General features: G+C 50.9%; 1 protein-coding gene across 2 annotated transcripts in view; it reads left to right on the forward strand.

Annotated features, from left to right (window-relative positions):
* The window catches only part of WNK3 (WNK lysine deficient protein kinase 3), an 856,642-nt gene that overhangs the window by 557,494 nt on the left and 275,804 nt on the right, over positions 1-23,344 (forward strand). For both annotated transcript variants that reach the window (XM_078664557.1, XM_078664558.1), the window contains exon 17: positions 7,637-8,511. In XM_078664557.1, coding sequence (XP_078520683.1) covers positions 7,637-8,511 — 875 coding nt within the window. The remainder of the gene's footprint in view (positions 1-7,636; positions 8,512-23,344) is intronic.

Raw genomic sequence — 23,344 nt, forward strand, 5'->3', positions numbered from 1 at the left:
CCTAGCGGACTCTCTGCGCAGGTCAATTACATCCAACCACAAATGGGAACTTCACCAACCAACGTTGGATCACATCTTTCGGTTGTGGGGCAAACCAAGTCTGCAACCAATCTGAAACGCAAATGCCAATTCTTCACAAGTTGGCTACCACAACAGGGATCGTGCGGTAATGCGTTTTCGATAAATTGGTCAAAAATGTATGCTTGCGCTTTTCCTCTGATTCCTTTAGTCCCAAGGGTGATTCGGAAGATGAGGAAAGAACCTTTCCGAATACGTCTCATAGCCCCCAGGTGGCCTCGCCAATTCTGGTTCACAGAGCTCCTACTCCTGTCTGAGTGCAAGCCCAAACTATTGCACCCATTACAGAACTTGTTGACAATGAACTGCGGCCAAGTCTGCCATCCGGATCCACCATCTCTGCAATTAGCAGCCTGGCTCCTGAATACTATGAGTTTGCCGACCTAGTTATGCCTGCTGATTGTCGGGAGGTTCTAGCTAATGCAAGAGCGCCCTCCACTATAAAGAGTTATAAACTCAAGTGGAAGAGATTCTGTCTTTGGTGTGAAGCCTCCGAAGTGCACCCTGTTCACTCTCCACCAGAACAATTGCTGCCTTTTTTCCTCCAACTAGCAAAATCTGGCCTTTCTCATTCTACTATTAAGGTATTTTTTGCTCCAATTTCCAGGTTTCGACTGCAAAATGGATCACAGTCTCTGTGGTCTTCAAGAATTATAAAATAATTCCTCAAAGGATTATTTAGAATGTTCCCTCCAATTAGGCACCCACCTCTGCCTTGGCACCTTAATATTGTGTTAGCTCAACTCCTGAAAACCCCGTTTGAGCCTATTCATAGGGCGGATCTTAAATTCATTTCATGTAAAACACTTCTTCTGGCTCTTACTGCGGCTAGAAGAGTAAGCGACATACATGCTTTCACCACTCAACACTCTTATCTCCAGTTAACTAAGGACTCTGTGGTGCTTCGAACAAATCCTGCTTTATTCCTAAGGTACCAATGGATTTTCACCTAAATGAGCCAGTCATTTTAAAGACTTTCTTCCCTAATTCACAGTCACCAGTGGAAAGGTCCTTACATTCTCTGGATGTCAAGAGATGTATAAAATGTTATTTACAGAAAACAGCCTGATCAGCTTTCTGTAGCCTATGGAAAGATAAGAAAAGGGCCTCCAGTGACTAAACAAACTATTGCATGTTGGATTTCCGGTGCAATTCAATTTTGCCATCAGCAAGCAGGCAAGCTTCTGCATGCAACCGTGAAAGCCCATTCTACGAGAGCAGTCTCATCATCTACAGCTCTCTTTGCCGATGTACTTAATCAATACATTTGCAGAGCAGCAACTTGGTCCAGCAAGCACGCTTTTAACAAGCATTACTGTCTTGAAGCTGCCAGTAATGCTGATGCAGCAGTGGGACTAGTGGTGCTGTGTAATCTCTGTATGTAAGGTGAGCCTCTATTACTCCACCTCCTTTTAAGATTTAAAATGTCTATTTACAGACAGACGAATATATGTGTGAGAGATATATATATATAAATATATATATATATATATAGATAGAGAGAGAGAGATAAATAAGTGGTTCTTAGTACGTCTTATTGGGTAACATACAGTGTTTTGTTTGTTCCCTGTTTACGATAATTCTTTCTGTATGACCGATTCATACCTATGTGATAACTGCTATCTGCTCTTGATTCAGGCATGTGGATCTATCAAAGATACCCCAATACTGGAGAAGAAAATAAGTTACTTACCTGTAACTCCAGTTATCCAGTATTGGTATCTTTCATAGATTCACATGCACCCGCCCACCTCTCCATAGAGGCTCCCCCTGTTTATTGTACGTTTATACTTCACTTGTGCTCGAAGATCTGAGAGCCTGGAGGCTCTGAGCAGAGGGTTATAGAGGGTGCTGTCTGATTGGCTGTAGTGTGGACCATATCTAATGACTAGGACGAATAATTGAAGTGAATGTTTTTTTCTCTATTGACTTTAATGTTAGAGTGATTACCTATTGCCTTGTTGCTATTTTATGTTCCGTGGGACTCCCTCTTCGACGACGGGGAATGATTGAAGCATGTGAATCTATGAAAGATACAGATACTGGAGAACCACAGTTTACAGGTAAGTAACTTATTTTCTAAGTCCTCTTGTGTGGTTTCCATGCAAGCTAACTGTACTTTTATAGTGTACGTGGCCAGTACAGACAGGTCCATGTTAAGTTCCTGCCTTCTTTCAAGCCTCTCTTGGCTTATGGTGTCTGCGTTGTTCGAGGCTTTTGTTTTGTTTTCTTTACAAGAGTCTTGAGTGGTTGTGCTTGAAGCACTCCAATCTGTTGTGGTACCGGAAGCGAGGAGTTCCGCTCCTGTCTCTGGGTTGATTTACTGGTGTTGTGGTTGAATTACTTGCCTATGGGTCACTATTGATGTTTTCAGACCTAGTGCAGTTGGTTTTCCCATATTGTGTGGCATCTGTTTTCCCTTGTGGAGGGCTGTGTTGGGTCTGGAGAGTAGGCGAGGCAGGTGCTACTACCAGGGAGCAGTAGCATACCCGCGACATCTGGTTCCTTTAGTTTTTCTTGCTCTGATCATGTGTTATTATCCTACGATTGGAAAAGGGGCTGGTTTCGGGCTGCATCCCATTGTTTGTGGGTTTCTGTGGTCAGCTGGGTGGTATATCTGTGGTTTCTGTGTTGTCTTCTTTCTCTTCTGTGGACGGTTGTCTGTCAGCATCCTTGATTCTCTTGCTCTCCCAAGCTCCGAACCCTTTCTGTATTTACAACATTGTTGATCATTTCTGCTGGATTTTGAGTTTGCTGTTGTTTTGGATTAGTGCACAGAGGGATTTTCTCCTTGTCCCCATCCACATGAGGTAAGGGGTGGGCTTCATTAGAGATTGTGAGCCCTGCACCAAATAAAGGATGGATATGGTTAGCCTTGCCACAAACCATCTGAGGCTGATCTCTTGAAAGGGGTTTTCAGCATAGGGACACATAGGCTGCTGTCGTGCCCACCACAGACAAAGGATAGCCTGCAATCACACATGCACTGCCCCCATCAATGCAACCCTTTCCCGGTGTGTGTGTGTGTGTGTGTGTGAAAGAGCCATGCAGAGGACAAGGTATTGGCTGTGGGGGTCTGAGCGTACCAGGAGTTTGTCGCACCAGCACACATGCACTGCCCCCATCAATGCGACCCTTACCCGGTGTGTGTGTGAAAGAGCCATGCAGAGGACAAGGTATCGGCTGTGAGGGGTCTGAGCGTACCAGGAGTCTGTCGTCCCAGCACACATGCACTGCCCTCATCAATGCACTGTATGTCTGTGAAAGAGCCAAGCAGAGGACAAGGTATCGGCTGTGGGGGGTCTGAGCGTACCAGGAGTCTGTCGCCCCAGCACACATGCACTGCCCCCATCAATGCGACCCTTTCCCGGTGTGTGTGTGAAAGAGCCATGCAGAGGACAAGGTATCGGCTGTGGGGGGTCTGAGCGTACCAGGAGTCTGTTGTCCCAGTACACATGCACTGCCCTCATCAATGCACTGTGTGTCTGTGAAAGAGCCAAGCAGAGGACAAGGTATCGGCTGTGGGGGGTCTGAGCGTACCAGGAGTCTGTCGCCCCAGCACACATGCACTGCCCCCATCAATGCGACCCTTTCCCGGTGTGTGTGTGTGAAAGAGCCAAGCAGAGGACAAGGTATCGGCTGTGAGGGGTCTGAGCGTACCAGGAGTCTGTCGCCCCAGCACACATGCACTGCCCCATCAATGCGACCCTTTCCCGGTGTGTGTGTGTGTGTGTGTGTGTGTGTGTGTGAAAGAGCCATGCAGAGGACAAGGTATCGGCTGTGGGGCTCTGAGCGTGCCAAGAGTCTGTCGCCCCAGCACACATGCACTGCCCCATCAATGCGACCCTTTCCCGGTGTGTGTGTGAAAGAGCCAAGCAGAGGACAAGGTATCGGCTGTGAGGGGTCTGAGCGTACCAGGAGTCTGTCGCCCCAGCACACATGCACTGCCCCCATCAATGCGACCCTTTCCCTGTGTGTCTGTGAAAGAGCCATGCAGAGGACAAGGTATCGGCTGTGGGGGGTCTGAGCGTGCCTGGAGTCTGTCGCCCCAGCACACATGCAATGCCCCCATCAATGCAACCCTTTCCCGGTGTGTGTGTGTGTGTGTGTGTGTGTGTGTGTGTGTGTGTGTGTGTGTGTGTGAAATAGCCATGCAGAGGACAAGGTATCGGCTGTGGGGGGTCTGAGCGTACCAGGAGTCTGTCGCCCCAGCACACATGCACTGCCCCCATCAATGCACAGTGTGTCTGCGAAAGAGCCATGCAGAGGACAAGTTATCGGCTGTGGGGGGTCTGAGCGTACCAGGAGTCTGTCGCACCAGCACACATGCACTGCCCCCATCAATGCACAGTGTGTCTGCGAAAGAGCCAAGCAGAGGACAAGGTATCGGCTGTGAGGGGTCTGAGCGTACCAGGAGTCTGTCGCACCAGCACACATGCACTGCCCCCATCAATGCGACCATTTCCCGGTGTGTGTGTGAAAGAGCCATGCAGAGGACAAGGTATCGGCTGTGGGGGGGTCTGAGCGTACCAGGAGTCTGTCGCCCCAGCACACATGCACTGCCCCATCAATGCGACCCTTTCCCTGTGTGTCTGTGAAAGAGCCAAGCAGAGGACAAGGCATCGGCTGTGGGGCTCTGAGCGTACCAGGAGTCTGTCGTCCCAGCACACATGCACTGCCCTCATCAATGCACTGTGTGTCTGTGAAAGAGCCAAGCAGAGGACAAGGTATCGGCTGTGGGGGGTCTGAGCGTACCAGGAGTCTGTCGCCCCAGCACACATGCACTGCCCCCATCAATGCGACCCTTTCCCGGTGTGTGTGTGTGAAAGAGCCATGCAGAGGACAAGGTATCGGCTGTGGGGGGTCTGAGCGTACCAGGAGTCTGTCGCCCCAGCACACATGCACTGCCCCCATCAATGCGACCCTTTGCCAGTGTGTGTGAAAGAGCCATGCAGAGGACAAGGTATCGGCTGTGGGGGGTCTGAGCGTACCAGGAGTCTGTCGCCCCAGCACACATGCACTGCCCCCATCAATGCAACCCTTTCCCGGTGTGTGTGTGTGTGAAAGAGCCATGCAGAGGACAAGGTATCGGCTGTGGGGGGTCTGAGCGTACCAGGAGTCTGTCGCCCCAGCACACATGCACTGCCCCATCAATGCGACCCTTTCCCTGTGTGTCTGTGAAAGAGCCAAGCAGAGGACAAGGCATCGGCTGTGGGGCTCTGAGCGTACCAGGAGTCTGTCGTCCCAGCACACATGCACTGCCCTCATCAATGCACTGTGTGTCTGTGAAAGAGCCAAGCAGAGGACAAGGTATCGGCTGTGAGGGGTCTGAGCGTACCAGGAGTCTGTCGCCCCAGCACACATGCACTGCCCCCATCAATGCGACCCTTTCCTGGTGTGTGTGTGAAAGAGCCAAGCAGAGGACAAGGTATCGGCTGTGAGGGGTCTGAGCATACCAGGAGTCTGTCGCCCCAGCACACATGCACTGCCCCATCAATGCGATCCTTTCCCGGTGTGTGTGTGTGTGTGTGTGTGTGTGTGTGTGTGTGTGTGAAAGAGCCATGCAGAGGACAAGGTATCGGCTGTGGGGCTCTGAGCGTGCCAAAAGTCTGTCGCCCCAGCACACATGCACTGCCCCATCAATGCGACCCTTTCCCGGTGTGTGTGTGAAAGAGCCAAGCAGAGGACAAGGTATCGGCTGTGAGGGGTCTGAGCGTACCAGGAGTCTGTCGCCCCAGCACACATGCACTGCCCCCATCAATGCGACCCTTTCCCTGTGTGTCTGTGAAAGAGCCATGCAGAGGACAAGGTATCGGCTGGTGGGGGGGTCTGAGCGTACCAGGAGTCTGTCGCCCCAGCACACATGCACTGCCCCCATCAATGCGACCCTTTCCCGGTGTGTGTGTGTGTGTGTGTGTGTGTGAAAGAGCCATGCAGAGGACAAGGTATCGGCTGTGGGGGGTCTGAGCGTACCAGGAGTCTGTCGCCCCAGCACACATGCACTGCCCCCATCAATGCAACCCTTTTCCTGTGTGTCTGTGAAGGAGCCAAGCAGAGGACAAGGTATCGGCTGTGGGGGGTCTGAGCGTACCAGGAGTCTGTCGTCCCAGCACACATGCACTGCCCCCATCAATGCGACCCTTTCCCGGTGTGTGTGTGTGTGTGTGTGTGTGTGAAATAGCCATGCAGAGGACAAGGTATCGGCTGTGGGGGGTCTGAGCGTACCAGGAGTCTGTCGCACCAGCACACATGCACTGCCCCCATCAATGCACAGTGTGTCTGTGAAAGAGCCAAGCAGAGGACAAGGTATCGGCTGTGAGGGGTCTGAGCGTACCAGGAGTCTGTCGTACCAGCACACATGCACTGCCCCCATCAATGCGACCCTTTCCCGGTGTGTGTGTGAAAGAGCCATGCAGAGGACAAGGTATCGGCTGTGAGGGGTCTGAGCGTACCAGGAGTCTGTCGTCCCAGCACACATGCACTGCCCCCATCAATGCGACCCTTTCCCTGTGTCTGTGTGAAAGAGCTAAGCAGAGGACAAGGTATCGGCTGTGGGGCTCTGAACGTGTCAGGAGTCTGTCGCCCAAGAGGTAGAAATGCCTGTACCACGGCAATACGAAGGCACTGCTAGACCTCGGATAAAATAGAGCCGCAGCATTTGCATTCACGTTGAATATTCACTTTAAGTGACTTCACCAGCAAAATGTAGCTCTGCAGATAGGGAACAGTGTAAAAAGTGTAGCACCTCCAATGTACTTGCTAGTTTTTGAGTTCACTGGAGGAAAAACATAGAGACGTTCTGAAGCAACATACAGAGCGGCATACCTTTTTAAACGTATCGACTCTTTGTCTTTAGTGTGTCCCGAACATATTGGGAAAAATAGAGATCCCACTGCAACGGTCTCTGCATATGTAGGACCCCAGTGAATGTACGAGCAGCTTTAAATGTCTGTTGCACCTTTAAAAAGCAAGCCTGCATGTTTTAGGGTTCAGGAGACGTTCTGAAGACACTCCTATTGGAGAACTAGGATTGAAAAGAAGTAACTATTCCCTGCAGGTTCTGCTTGACATAATTTTCAGGGATGTTTTGCACATTATGACAGTTGTGTATTCACAGGTTGTCCAAGATATCTGACTTCACTTTACGGTCCTGAGCTCTACACTGTAATCATTGCATACTATAACTTTTGAGTTAAAACTTGATGTGCAAGAGACCTATGTCTGGATAATGTGGGGGCTTTTCGTACTGGTTAACCTTCATCATTTGTGTTACATGTATTTATAAAGCTCGTTACCACCTGTGAGGGTATCCTGGCGCATTATACCACCCATGGTTCAAGAGGAGAAGATCAGCCAAACATTTAGGTTCATGGTTTCATCCTGATGTGTGGCATTTGGCTAAAGTTATTTTTTACTAAGGAGTTCTGTAAAGCACAGTGATTCACCTTACTGCTTTTTCAGAGCACTATGTTTGGTCTTTGTCTACGACAAAGACACGAGAGACATTGATCTTCAGCACGTGGTGTTTGACTGCTGTCTTTGCTTCCCTCCCCACCAGGTCCAGAGTGTGAGCAGGAGCAGCGCCCTACCTCAAAGGAAATGTTACCGACCGTTATCACCCATGCACCTCTGGTGGATCAGCCGACATCAACTCTTGAGAAAACAGAGGCTGCTGATGACAAGGGCCCCAGAGAAGAGGCAAGCCTGCTTAGTCTAGCTCTCGTACCGGACAATGAGGTGGACATGCCACTGCCTTCCGCTCCGCAGGGGGATTGCACAGTTATACCAGCTCCCCTGGAAGAGGAGAAGATTCCAGTTGTAGACATTCAGGCGGTGTTAAATGAAGCCGCGTCAACCCATGTTCTGGACTCCCAACCTCTCAGTACGTCTTTTGATTGTACCCCAGCTGCATCTGATCAAAGCGCTCAGCCCATGACGGGGCGGCTGACCAGTCAGGACATGGAGCTCCCTCTGCATGAGCTGGAAACCAGAACACACAGGGAAGTCAACGCCCAGCAACAAGCACAGACACCAACTCTAGAACCAAGCCTTATTCATTCATCCTCTGTGCAGGAGTCGGATGCTGATGGCCCACCCAAAATAGATTTCGTGGACAACAGGATCAAGACCTTGGATGAGAAGCTGAGAACTCTTCTGTACCCTGAGCATAGCCCTTCCGGGTCGAACCCAGACAGTCAGAAAGAGACACAGAGTACAGACTCCCCATTGTCATCGTCTGCAGAGGATACCCTTTCCTGTCCAGTCCCGGAGGCTCAGATGGGCATGCTCACTGGCCTGCAGGCCACACCCGATGAGCTCGTCGACTACGATACTCCATATCAGGAGTCTCTGAAGGAGCCTCCTGCATACGAACCTAAGGAAGTGAGAGATCCCAACGTGGTGACCAGTGCGCCAGGCGAATCCAGCACCTTTGTAAGTATCCACTTGCTCACAAGCCTATTTCACATTTCATTCTCCTTTGGTTCTTTTTCAGTCTACTCTTTCTCTTTTAACTTATTTACAGCTGAAGGTGTTGAAATCCCTGGACGCATATTTTAAGACAGTTCGCTTTAAAGAACAGGTTATTTACCTTCTGTAACACCTTATCTAGTAGAGACTATCTAGCCCCAGATGCCTTACCTTGGAATATTCACAGGGGTTAGATTGGATCTGGACAATTTTGAGGAAACCTCTTGCGCTCCGGTAGGGGGTGTTGTTCAGCTCCACATGGCGTTGTTGTCCGCGCTAGAAATGACTTGTACGATATTTATCACAACCTTAGCACGTTCACCTTAGTTCATGACTATTTTTCCACACCAGTAGCATGGATTACAGCGGAGTTAGAATGACCAGTGTGCCAAGGTGAGGTCCTGACATATCTCTGATGTTAGAATACAGTTTGAAGACTTAGAGGAGGGATTATACAAAAAAAAATCTTGGAGGACCAAACGGGCGAAATGCCCATCAGGGTAGACCTGACTGTTCTTTCTTCGCACCCACAAATATAACAAAGAGTTGACCATCCACCCGGAAGTCTTTTTTTCGATAGATATAGAACAATAACGCCCCTTTTTGGCTCCAGGCAGTGGAGTCTCTTCCTCTTCATTGGTAGGATGAGGTGGTGCAAAAAAAAGTAGGTAGTGTGATGATTTGCCTTACATGAAATGACGTAAATACCTTTGGCAAGAAGGAGGCACTGATCCTAAGGACCAACTTATTCAGGCAAAAAGAATGTGTACGGGGGGGCATCGGGGGTGGTAACAGAAACCACATGCAATTTGCTAACCCTCCTAGGAGATGCTATAGCCTCACGGAAGACTGTCTTAATAGTGAGCAGACTCATAGTCCTGATGAAGAAGCCTTGTTGCTTCGAAACATGTTGACTTGACCAGGAGTATCCGCGCATTAAAAAGCGGGATATCTCCGAATTACCATTTTAACAGTACCAGCCTATGACCTATTAAATTCTTTAAGTCTATGAGGCCAGATACCTTTTAGCCCACTCACCTCATCCACCCCTGACCCTTTCTCTCACTACCCATACATCACACATAGCACTACAATAACAGTGTCCCAGCGAAGTCACTAGTCGTAGCACGCCCCGTCCCGCAGCGGGTGGGAAGACTCCTATGATGAAGCATGACACCAAGGGCCCTTTTGGTATGTGAGGGGTATTTAAGCAAACACTGTGTATGCCCTACCAAGTTTGGGAACACTTCCCTTTGAACCTCTTTGAGGTGGAACCTTTTGTTTTGAATCCCCTGTGCATCACGTCAACTTGCCAATGCTAAGGCTTGTTGGCTCTGTCCTCCAAAGCTCTTCGGGCTCCAAGACGCTCCAGCCTCCAGCATCTCTTCCTGACAAGATCTTCCTCCTCGCCACATCCTCTGCACCGTGGCCATCTTTGTTGAGCTACTCAAAGTCCTCTTGCAACTCCTGTGCGTTCAGCCTTTAGCCTGTGGGTCCTCTTTGGCTTCAGTGTGCTCCCATGCTTTTTTTTGTTTACCATGTCTGTTGGTGCTCCCGTTGGACCGACCCACTGGTTCTTGACCTCCGACTTGGGACAGCTCATGAATGTCTCCTGGTCTTCCACAGCTTAGTCTGGTACTCACAGGTCACCATCATCACTCCTACATGTTCGATCATCGGTGGTCATTGGTCTTCCGTGCCTCCTGGTCACTTCCGAGTGGCATAGATTCTGTCCCCTCTGTTTGCAAGTTTTCCTCTTCAAACTGCATCTGCGACTTTCCCATTGACGTGTATTGATTAGTTCTGATAAAACAAGTTGATTTACACTCCTTCTGGACTAAGCCTGAAGGCTGCTGCCCACAGCTACCACTTAGAGAGCTTTCTAAGTTTGTCTAAGACAACTAAAACCACCATAAGGGTTATCTGGATTAGTGCAGGGTGCTACACTTAAATAAGTTATCACCAAATACTAAGCCAGCCTCTTACACCTACTGTGAACGCAGTGTCTGTGGGCAGGCAGGAGGGTAATATGGAAGTAGGCCTCTTGCAAGTCCAACACTACCATCCAGTCTCCAGGGTCGAGGTCAGGCAGTACCTGAGCCAAAGTGAGCATCTTGAATTTTACCTTTTTCACTGAGGGAGTGAAGGGATAGGATAGGATAGGAGTCCTCCATCCTTCTTTGGCACCAGAATGTAGTGGGAATGGCAATCACTACTTACTTTGGATGCTGGCACCCTCTCAATGGCTCCATTGGTCAGAGGAGCCCGTATGTTCGAGGCATGTGGGCTGCTGAATTCATATCTATAGCATAGATCGCCGCCTAGTGTTGGGTCCGGATGATTGCACATTGTTGTCCTGGAAGAGTCTTCAAAGTATCACGAGATAGGTGGCTCCTCCCGTGGACTACAGTGCGCATGGGCATCGACTCCATCCTCAGATTGTTTTTTTCCGCCATTGGGTTCGGATGTAATTTCGTTATCTCCAGTTCGGAATCAACATAAACTTTTTCGAGGCCCGAAGGCCTTTTTCAAACCGTCGGTATTGTTTGCGTTCGGTGCCCGGTTCTGTTCCGACACAGCGAGTCGGATATCCAGAGGGTCGAGTGACTCTTCGGTGATCGAGGTCCAGTCGACGCAGCAAGACTTTCGACGACGCGACATGGAACGGAGCCCGTTCAAGAAGTGTCCCGTGTGTGAATCGAAGTATCCCCACATTGACGTCCACCCGGTGTGCAACAAGTGCCTGTCGCCGGACCACGATGAAGCCAGCTGTATGGCTTGTTCCAAGTTTCATTCGAAGAAGACGATTCGGCTTCGGCGCGTGGCGCGCCTCGAGGCCCGGCAGTCGGCCCCGGCACCGGTGGACATTTTCGACAACGACGAAGCAGACGAACACGAGGTTCAGATGCAGAGTTCACCTCCAACGGTGGACATCGACTACGAAGCGGATGTCGAAGGCCAAGACGTGGAAGAAGTCGTCGACGAGGTAGGAGACGACAATGAGGCCTACGGGGCCACGGAAGATAGCTCATGTGAAGAGCTAAGCCCCGTTCCAACATTTACAGAGGCTCAGATCGAAGGATCGCCACACGGCCTTACCCAAGACCTTATACCAGAATCCACGTCCCCGCCTTCCGGCCCGGCTACGGACACTTCAGCGGAGCCGCCAGTGTCGAAAACGAAACTGAAAGTGAAACCATCGGTGTCGACAAAAACAAAAGTGGTGGAGACGCCATTGAAACCGAAGACGTCTGCCCCTCCATCGACACCCTCGTCTTCTGAGGGGTCGGGGCAACCGAAGCCGAAGAAAACCATCGATCCGGTCAAGTCGGGCAAGGGCGTCGAGCCGAAGATGGTCCAGAAAGGGCGTCGAGCCGGAATCAAGTAAGGGCATCGAGCCGAAGTCCAAACAGGGCGTCGAGCCGAAGTCTACCAAGGGCATCGAGCCGAAGACTGGGGCCACGAAACCGGTGACCCAGCCCGCCGATCCGAAACGGCCGGCGTCGACATCTGCTGACAGAGGACGTAGCGCCCCTAAGAAAGATGCTCCTGCGCCTCGGACGGAGGACACGGTGTCATCGGCGATCGAGTCTCCCACTGTTGGTGGACCGAGGTCGGCTGTCAGGTCGACAAAACCGTCCGCTCCTTGTACGAAGCAGGTCGCGGACTCACTGAAATGAATCAGAAGCAAGGCTTCGGCGGAGGTACAGAAGACACCTTCCGTCCCGAAGCAGTCGGTGCCAGTGCCAAAGTAGTCGACGCCACTCCTCTTCACGTTGCCGCCGAAGGTGGCGCCGAAGGCCTTCGCACCGCGAACGGTGCCCGGAGACTCTGCGGGGTCGAAGCCAACTCACCCGGCTGAGAGCTTGAAACATCTGCCACCCTTGCTGGAGGAGCAGTCGGAGCATTTCATCGATGCCGACACCGGAAAACTTAGTCTTTACAAGAGAAAGATCACGGCGTCGAAGCCTTTGGAGTCATTTACAATCCCTCTAAAGCGTAAAAGGCCTGCTCCAGATTTACCTGTCTTGGTCGAACCAATAGTCCCTCAGACTCCAAGAATTGCGACACCCTCACCTACTTATTCGAATGGAGAGGATGCTGGCGAAGAGGACGAGGAATACAATTTTCCTGCCAACACAGAGCCTGATGAACAACAGGACTCACGGGTAGAGGCAGGTGACCAAGGGGATCAGCACACCGCCCATGACCCTCAAGTGTATAACGTCAAGACCTCTCCCACTGAGGATTCTGCGGCATTTAATGCCTTGATTGAGAGGGCAGCTAAAAACCATGATGTTGAACTGCATGCTGACCCTATTGAGGTGGACTTCTCTTTGACACTTTTTCAACAGCTGAAAAGACTGTAAAGACTCTTCCAATGCTGAAGGGAGTCCTGAAACATGCTGCGGACATCTTTAAGGAACCCACTAGGTCCAGGGTAGTCAACCCTAGAATTGAGAAGAAATATAGGCCGGCACCTGGCGACCCTACCTACATCAGGGGCCAGTTGCCGCTGGACTCTCTAGTCGTTTCTAATGCCCGCAAGAGGGCGAATTCGCAAACAACTGGTGAAGCTCCTTCCCCGGACAAAGAATCCAAGGTGCTGGAGGCATCAGGAAAGAGAGTAGCAGCTCAGGCGGCCAATATCTGGTGTATCTCTAACACGCAGGCACTCTTGGCCAGATACGACAGGGCACACTACGACACACTAGAGACCCTTTTGCAGCATCTACCAGACCTATATAAAGAGGCTGGGGAAATGCTTATCCAAGAAGGGAAGCTCATCTCCAACGCTTCCATTAAGTGTGCACTAGACGTTGCGGACACTGCAGCCAGGGCAATAAACACCAGTGTGATGTTAAGATGTCAGGCATGGCTCAGAATCTCCGGTTTTAAGCCGGAGATACACACAACCATCCTCAACCAGCCGGTAAACCCTGATAGATTATTTGGTCCTGAGGTGGATACCACCCTGGAAAAAATAAAGAAGTATACCGAGACTGCTAAGTCCATGGGGGCCCTCCAGTCCCAACAGTTTCGTGGGAGCACTTTTCGTCGCTCAGGCAATAGAGGTGTTTCCAGGGGCCAGATGTCACAACAAACACAATTCAACAAAGGTGGGACGCAATCCTCGTACACCAAGCAGAGTAGAGGAGGATACCGGGGCAACAGCACCAAGGGCAGAGGCAGGGGCAACAACAACTCCCGTTCCTCTGCCACCAACAAGCAGTGACTCCCTGTCACTGCCCCCCGACCATCCAACACCTGTCGGGGGGGAGACTCCAGCAGTTCCTGCCAGTCTGGAAATCCATCACCACAGACAGGTGGGTCAGGCAACTTATCCAGTTCGGTTATTGTTTGGAGCTAACATCCACTCCACCCAACATACCACCAAAACACCGTCCTATGTCCACAGAGCATTTGCACTTATTGCAGCTGGAGGTACTCGTCATGCTGCAAAAAGGCGCAATAGAGCTCGTGCCTGTGGAGGAAGAAGGCACAGGGGTGTACTCCCTGTACTTCTTAATCCCAAAAAAGGACGGGTCCCTCAGACCCATACTGGACCTCAGGCCCCTGAACCAGTACATTCTCTCCGAACACTTCCACATGCTAACACTGCAGCAGGTTCTTCCGTTGCTAAATCAAGGAGACTTCCTGCAACCTTGGATCTCAAGGATGCTTACTTTCACATCCCACTCCATCTATCACACAGGAAATACCTCAGATTCACCATTCAAAATCGGCATTACCAATTCAAGGTCCTCCCTTTCGGAGTGACCACAGCCCCCAGAGTGTTCACGAAATGTCTGGCGATGGTGGCGGCATGGAACCTCAATGTGGTCCTCACCAGGTTGATGGGTCCACCTTTTGAGCCTCTACATTCATGTGAGATTCAGTTCTTAACGTGGAAAGTGGCTTTTCTTATTGCCATTACGTCTCTACGGCGTGTCAGTGAGCTACAGGCGCTCACAGTACAAGAGCCATTCATTCAAATTCATTCCAATAGGGTGGTGCTGCACACTAACCCTAAATTTCTTCCTAAAGTGGTTTCGCAGTTCTATGTCAATCAGACCATTGAACTGCCCGCGTTCTTTCAAAACCCTGAGACAGTAGCCGAAAGAATGCTCCACACTCTGGATGTCAAACGTGCGTTGATGTACTACATCGATAGGACAAAGGATTTTAGGAAGACACAACAACTCTTTGTTGCCTTTTCAGCTCAGCACAAAGGCAACCCCATTTCCAAAGCAGGGATAGCCAGGTGGATCGTTAAGTGTATTCAGATTTGCTATCACAAGGCTAAGCGCACCTTAACGGTTCCCCCCAGAGCCCACTCCACCCGCAAGTTGGGGGCCTCCATGGCGTTCCTGGGTAATATTCCTTTGGAAGATATTTGTAGAGCAGCCACATGGTCTACACCACACACATTTACTAAACATTACTGTGTAGATGTGCATTCCAAACAGCAAGCAGCTGTAGGACAGGCTGTTCTAAAAACACTTTTTCAGACTTCTGCAGCTGGCACAGGCGGCCGCCGTTAATGGAGGGACTGCTATGTATTCTATGCTATAGATATGAATTCAGCAGCCCACATGCCTCGAACTGAATATGCTACTTACCAGTATGCATCTGTTCTTGGCATGTAGGGCTGCTGACATTCATATCGCCCGCCCTCCTCCCCGGCGCCTGTAGCGGCTGCAGACCTTTTACACTTACTATTAGCATGGCCATCGCTTACACTGTTACACTCCATCTTCGCCGCAATGGCTAAAAACAATCTGAGGATGGAGTCGATGCCCATGCGCACTGTAGTCCAGGGGAGGAGCCACCTATCTCGTGATACTTCGAAGACTCTTCCAGGACAACAATGTGCAATCATCCGGACCCAACACTAGGCGGCGATCTATGCTATGGATATGAATGTCTCAGAAAAGGGGGTGGTGATGAACAGAGTGTCTGAATTAAGCAGACCACTCTTACCCAGTCCAAAGATCAGGGCTTGATCCATCACCGTTATTTAGCTCACTGCCCCATCCCAGCTCAGAACCTGGCTATATGCAAATTAGTCTGTCCCTGGCCCAGTGCATCATGGGAACAGGGCAGACCAAACTACCAAGCCAATTCTTCACCAGAAAGGAGACAAGCTACCGGGGACCGGTTTCTGGCATTTCAGCCTCGTCGGCCCGGCTTGCTTGAATCCTGATGGAGCAGTGAGCAAGGGACTCATGTCTGAGTATACCCTGTGTGAGAAGTTGGCCTGATGTGCAGTGCTCACTACTCTAGTGATCACTATATATCAGTCCAAACAACCCTTATTGATGATTGGTTGTAAGTCAACCTTATAGACCAGCTATCCTAGTAGCATGGATACGAGCAGTCTAAGGCTAAGACTCTAGAGGGCGTGTTAAGCCAGCTGTTTTACCATCACATTACCCCTTGAACACCCAGTGAAAGGACACCACACAAGTGTTATGAAAATAAACAATGTATTTATTAGAATCACAACAACCCTGTACTCTTTATGAGGACAGGGTGCTAGGCACACAACATAACTCTTACGAAAATACTTAAGTTAGCACGGTATACACAAATGCCCGAGGGGCACGAAAAACCATATACTTTAAAAGTGGAATGCGAAATTACTAGCAGGTAAGTACAGTACTAATAGGCTTTGGAATCGCTAGGACTTGACTATGGAATCGTTAGATTACTTCTAGGAGGCCTAGGGGACTCGGGTGCAGAGTGTGCACTCTCACGCGGGATGCGGGACAAAGTCTATGGTAGCTAGTAACGCTAAAGTTAGTGTTCACGGGCGAACCCGACCTGGTAGGGAGAAAACGACAGTGGATCCTGACCCTTGGATAGTGAGGCTATGCTGGGGCACCGAAGTTACCTAGCCCAGGGGCTGCAGCTGCATAGGTCTCAAAAGACGTCGGGAATCCTCGTTGCCGGACCAGGAGCCTGGAAGAAAGATGCTGGCAGGCGACCAGTGAAGAGAGTTCGAAGTGATCCAAGCCTGGATCTGGAAGATGGATGACACCTGAAAGCAGAGGGGACCAAGTTCGTGACTACTAGCCAGTAGTCAGTGGGCACCAGGAGGGCACCGGATGGTAGTCACCTCGACTAGGTGAGTGGGCGACGCTGTGCTCTGCAGATCTCACGGACCAGGAGGCGTTGTCGGCGACCAGGATGGAGAGGCGAGCTGTCCCACGATGGATGAAGCTGTGGGCGTCGAAGAATCCAGGATTGGGCAACAAAGCCTTGGCTAATTCAAGCCCACGCGGTGGACTCAAAATGGCGTCTTGAGTGGACCAGGAGGGTCCGGGGTGCTCCTCTTCTGGAAGGGAGCAAGAGCCAGTCTGGAGCAACCAGACTAGCAGCAGTGATGTCGTCGGGCGTCGTTCAGAAGGCCACAAGCCAGCGGGCTAGTAGCCAAACAACGCGGTGAGCAGCAAAAAGCAGAAGGGCCCCACGCCGATCGTGGAGATGCTGGGGGGCTGCTCTTCGGTGCTGGAGCTGCTCAGGGTCGGGGCTTCTCGGACCCAAAAGCACTCGCCAGGAAATTACTCGGCGGGCTTGCTGTGCAGAGGTCGTGCAGTCTTGGCAATAGTCGGTCCCTTGAGGTCTCGTCGCACTCACGGTTCTCAGCTTGGCTGTAGAGGTGAGTAGAGGTCGGAGGTGCCAGGGAAGCCGGGTCTTGTCGAGCTGGGCAGTCGGATTCCGGAGGAAGGACTTACAGCAGACCGCAGTGTTCTTGCGATGGTGCCTGCGGATGCAGGGTGACTACTCCTTAGTCACAAGGGAGAATCTTGAAGAAGGAAATCTTGAAGTCCTTTCGCAGAAAGTCGTGTCTTGATTCCAAAGATGATCTAATTTGGAAGGGGGCCTGCTCCTACCTTTATCTGGGAAAAGGGGGCTGGCACGCGACTAGGTCCTGCCCTATGGGTGGGACCAGGAGGGGGGTGGTTACACCCACTTCCTTGGCGGGCTTTTCCCCAGCTCAGGGTCTGGAGTGTCCCTGGAACTGGTTCAAGCCGGCCTATGCATAGTGAGCACCGGGGTGCCACTTGCAGTCACCTTCCTCTGAAGCCCTGCCTACCTAGGATACACAAAATCCTGTCTGGGACGGTGCTGGCACCGCCCCTGGCAGGAAACCCTTTGTCCTTATCTCCTGCTCTGGGAGGACTCCCAGCAGCAGGAGGGCAGACTTGTGTCTCGGTGGCAGCATCCATTTTGTGGAGCTGAGGCTCTGTTTGACTTTAACCGGGGTTAGGGGTTACATACATGTCGTGTCCCTCTAGAAGGGTGGAATGCTAACCCCGTCGCCAGAATTGGCGAGGGGTTAGTATTCCAATTCGTATGACACCTTACTCGACATGTTTTGATAAAGCGATACCAGAGTTGGCATATAACCGCGAGGATTATAATGCACTTAAGAGTATATGGTATGCGATATCATGGAAACGGCTAAGGGATAGATCCCGAAAGCCGCAGACAGGCTCAGCTCATGCCAGAGCACCATCTCACACGATTCCAAGCACTCTGCCTTCAGGATTGTTAAGGCCTGCCATAGGAGTGACTGATGGGAGATCTGTGTGTCCATTTTAGGGTTAGATATAGGTATACTATATCTAAAGCAAAGGGTGAGTACACCACCTTGCCCCAGCTGTCGTGCAGCCAGTTGTGTCAGTTTTGGATGGCCAGCCAGGGGTGGCATAATACATGCTGCAGCCCCTGGTAGGCCCTGGGTACACCTATGCCCTGGGTACCTAAGGTACACTGTACAGGGACTGATAAGGTGACTCAGTATCCAATTTAGATATGTACCTAAGGTACATGGAATCCATTTTACAGAGAGAGCAGTAGGCCTGGGGCCCTGAATAGCAGGGTCCCAGGTCAACTAAGTCAGAAAACCAGCAAAACACCAGGCAAAAAAGTTGGGGGCAACCATAGTCAGGGATCTACCTTCCTACACCCTGCCACACCTATAGTGGCCAAAAACGATTCAGAAAAGGGGGTGGTGATGAACAGAGTGTCTGAATTAAGCAGACCACTCTTACCCAGTCCAAAGATCAGGGCTTGATCCATCACCGTTATTTAGCTCACTGCCCCATCCCAGCTCAGAACCTGGCTATATGCAAATTAGTCTGTCCCTGGCCCAGTGCATCATGGGAACAGGGCAGACCAAACTACCAAGCCAATTCTTCACCAGAAAGGAGACAAGCTACCGGGGACCGGTTTCTGGCATTTCAGCCTCGTCGGCCCGGCTTGCTTGAATCCTGATGGAGCAGTGAGCAAGGGACTCATGTCTGAGTATACCCTGCCACACCTATAGTGGCCAAAAACGATTCAGAAAAGCTTGTTTCCTTCCCAGTATAAGAATTGGCTTGGTAGTTTGGTTTGCCCTGTTCCCATATAGCCAAGTTCTGAGCTGGGATGGTGCAGTGAGCTAAAAAACGGTGATGGATCAAGCCCTGATCTTTGGACTGGGTAAGAGTGGTGTGAGAAGTTGGCCTGATGTGCAGTGTTCACTATTCTAGTGATCACTATATATCAGTCCAAACAACCCTTATTGATGATTGGTTGTAAGTCAACCTTATAGACCAGCTATCCTAGTAGCATGGATACAAGCAGTCTAAGGCTAAGACTCTAGAGGGCGTGTTAAGCCAGCTGTTTTACCATCACATTACCCCTTGAACACCCAGTGAAAGAACACCACACAAGTTGTTATGAAAATAAACAGTGTATTTATTTATAACAAGACTACCCTGGCTCTTTATGAGACAGGGAGCTAAGCGCACAACAAAACTCTTATAAAAATACTTCAAGTCGCACAATTTACACAAATGCCCGAGGGGCACGAAAATCCATATACTACAAAAGTGGAATGCGAATTACTAGCAGGTAAGTAACGATTCTCAGAGGCTTTGGGATCGCTAGGACTAGACTACTGAACCTTTAGATTACTAGCATGAGGCCTAGGGAACTCGGGTGCAGAGTGTGCACTCTCATGCGGGACAAAGTCTATGGAAGCTAGAATTCACAAAGTTAGTGTTCTCGGGCGAACCCGACTAGGTAGGTCAAAAACGAAAGTGGATCTGGACCCTTGGATAGTGAGGCTATGCTGAGGCACCGAAATGCCGAAGTTACCTAGCCCAGGGGCTGCAGCTGCATAGGTCTGAAAAGACGTCGGGATTCTCCGTTGACGAACCAGGAGCCTGAAGGAAAGGAGTTGCTGGCAGGCGACCAGTGAAGATTGTTCGGGTGATCCAAGCCTGGATCGAAGATAGATGACACCTGAAAGCAGAGGGGACCAAGTTCGTGACTACTAGCCAGTAGTCAGGTGGCACCAGGAGGGCACCGGATGGTAGTCACCTCGACTAGGTGAGTGGGCGACGCTGGGCTCTGTAGTCTCACGGACCAGGAGGCGTTGTCGGCGACCAGGATGGAGGTACGAGCTGTCCCACGATGGATGATGCTCTCGACGTCGCTGGACCCAGGGAAGGGGCAACAAGTCTTGGCAAATTCAAGCCCACGCGGTGGACCTAAAATGGCGTCTGGAGTGGACCAGGAGGGTCCGGGGTGCTCCTCTCTTGGAAGGGAGCAAGGGCCAGTCTGGAGCAACCAGACCAGCAACAGTGATGTCGTCGGGCGTCGTTAAGAAGGCCACAAGCCAGCGGGCTAGTAGCCAAACAACGCGGTGAGCAGCAAAAAGCAGAAGGGCCCCGCGCAGATCGTGGAGATGCTGGGAGGCTGAACTTCGGTGCTGGGGCTGCTCACGGTCGGGGCTTCTCGGACCCCAAAGCACTCACCAGAGGATCCCTCGGCGGTCGTGCTGGAAAGAAGTCGTGCAGTCTTGAAGATGGCCGGTCCCTCGAGGTCTCGTCGCACCCACGGTTCTCAGCTTGGCTGTAGAGGTGGGTAGAGGTCAGAGGTGCCAGGGAAGCCGGTTCTCGTCGAGCTGGGCAGTCAGATTCCGGAGGAAGGACTTGCAGCAGACCGCAGTGTTCTTAAGATGGTGCCTGCGGATGCAGGGTGACTACTCCTTAGTCACAAGGGAGAATCTTGAAGAAGAAATCTTGATGTCCTTTCGTAGAAAGTCGTGTCTTGATTCCAAAGATGATCTAATTTGGAAGGGGGCCTGCTCCTACCTTTATCTTGGAAAAGGGGGCTGGCACGCGACTAAGTCCTGCCCTATGGGTGGGACCAGGAGGGGGGTGGTTACACCCCTCTCCTTTGGCGGGCTTTCCCCAGCTCAGGGGCTGGTGTGCCCCTGGAACTGGTTCAAGCCGGCCTATGCACAGTGAGCACCGGGGTGCCACTTGCAGTCACCTTCCTCTGTAGCCCTGCCTACCTGGAATACACAAAACCCTGTCTGGGACGGTGCTGGCACCGCCCCTGGCAGGAAACCCTTTGTCCTTGCCTCCTGCTCTAAAGCGATACCAGAGTTGGCATATAACCGCGAGGATTATAATGCACTTAAGAGTATATGGTATGCGATATCATGGAAACGGCTAAGGGATGGATCCCGAAAGCCGCAGACAGGCTCAGCTCATGCCAGAGCACCGTCTCACACGATTCCAAGCACTCTGCCTTCAGGATTGTTAAGGCCTGCCATAGGAGTGACTGATAGGAGATCTGTGTGTCCATTTAGGTTTAGATATAGGAATACTATACTATATACTATATCTACAGCAAAGGGTGATTACACCTTCTTGCCCCAGCTGTCTTGCAGCCAGTTGTGTCAGATTTAGTTAGTCAGTCCAGGGGTGGCATAATACATGCTGCAGCCCCTGGGAGACTTCTGGGTGCACCTCAGCCCTGGTTACAGGGACTTGAGAGGGTCCAGTGCCAATTCAGTACCTGGGTACAATTTGGATTAGAGAGAACAGCTAGGCTGTGGGTCTGATTAGCAGGCCCACAGCCAGGGAAAGTCGTAAACCAGTGAAGCAAAAAGCAAAAATCTGGGTGATCATAGGATTGCAGACCCTACTCTCCTACATGACCCCGCCCCAAACTTTGGGACAATAAACTAACCTTGACCAGGTGAGTCTTCTTGCTCTAAGTGGAAATACCTGGAGAGCCCATCAGCATTGCTGTGATCAGTACCAGGTCTATGCTCCACTGTAAAATCCATTCCCTGTAGGGAAATGGACCACCTAAGCAGTTTGGGGTTTTCACCCTTCATCTGATTTAGCCACAAGAGGGGCTTGTGGTCGGTCTGAATGGTGAAGTGAGTACCAAACAAGTAGGCCCTCAGCTTCTTCAGGGCCCAAACCACAGCAAAGGCCTCCCTCTCAATAGCTGACCAATTTTTCTCTCTGGGGGTCAGCCTCCTGCTAATGAAAGCAATAGGCTGGTCATTACCATCAAAATTCAGCTGAGACAGAACAGCTCCCACACCCAACTCAGAAGCATCTGTTTGGACAATGAATGGCTTGGAGTAATCTGGACTCTTAAGGATAGGTGCTGTGCACATGGCCTGCTCTAGATCATTGAATGCTTTCTGACAGCTTGCTGTCCACTGAACTTTCTTTGGCATCTTCTTGCTTGTCAGGTCATTAAGAGGGGTCACTATGGACCCATAATTTCTGACAAACTTCCTATAGTACCCAGTCAGGCCCAAGAAAGCTCGAACCTGAGTCTGGGTGATTGGAGGAGTCCAGTCCTTGATGGCCTGTATCTTACTCTCCAGTGGCTGAACCTGGCCTCCACCTACAAGGTGGCCCAGGTATACAACCTGTGTCTGCCCTATCTGGCACTTAGTGGCCTTGATAGTGAGGCCTGCCTTTTGCAGGGCCTCTAACACTTTCCTCAGGTGGACCAGGTGATCCTCCCAGGTGGAGCTAAAGACAGCAATATCGTCAAGATATGCTGCACAGAAGTCATCCAGCCCAGTGAGGACTTGATTCACCAACCTTTGGAAGGTGGCAGGGGCATTCTTCAACCCAAAGGGCATTACCACAAACTGATAATGACCACCAGGGGTAGAAAATGCTGTCTTGGGCCTGGCTTCCTCAGCTAACCTGATTTGCCAATACCCAGCTGTCAAGTCAAATGTGCTTAAGTAGTTGGCAGAAGCCAATCTATCTATAAGTTCATCTGCCCTTGGTATTGGGTGGGCATCAGTCTTAGTGACTGCATTGAGGCCTCTGTAGTCTACGCAAAACCTCATCTCTCCCTTACCACCCTGGGTGTGAGGTTTTGGCACTAGAACTACTGGGCTAGCCCAAGGGCTATCTGAGGGCTCAATGACTCCCAGCTCCAACATTTTCTGCACTTCTGTTTTGATGCAGTCTCTAACATGATCAGGCTGTCTGTAGATTTTACTCTTGACAGGCAGACTGTCTCCAGTGTCAACATCATGGGTACACCAATCAGTTTGGCTGGGTGTCAGAGAGAACATATGTCTGAAGGATTGCAGAACTTGCCTGCAATCCTGTTGCTGATGCTCAGTGAGGCTGCCACAAAAGACAACACCATCTACTGATCCATCATCAGGATTCTGAGTGAGCAGGTCTGGGAGAGGGTCACTCTCTTCCTCCTGTCCCTCATCTGTGGCCATGAGCAAGCTCATGTCCTTCCTGTCAACATATGCCTTGAGCCTGTTTACATGGAGCACTCTAAGAGGGCTCCTGGGAGTTCCAAGGTCCACCAAGTAGGTGACCTCCCCCTTTTGCTCAATGATGGTGTGGGGCCCAGACCATTTGTCTTTCAGAGCTGCTGGGGCCACTGGCTCCAGCACCCACACCTTCTGTCCTGGCTGGTACACAGTCAGAACAGCCTTTTGGTC

This window comes from Lissotriton helveticus, chromosome 10, assembly GCF_964261635.1.
Source record: "Lissotriton helveticus chromosome 10, aLisHel1.1, whole genome shotgun sequence".
NCBI lineage: Eukaryota > Metazoa > Chordata > Amphibia > Caudata > Salamandridae > Lissotriton > Lissotriton helveticus.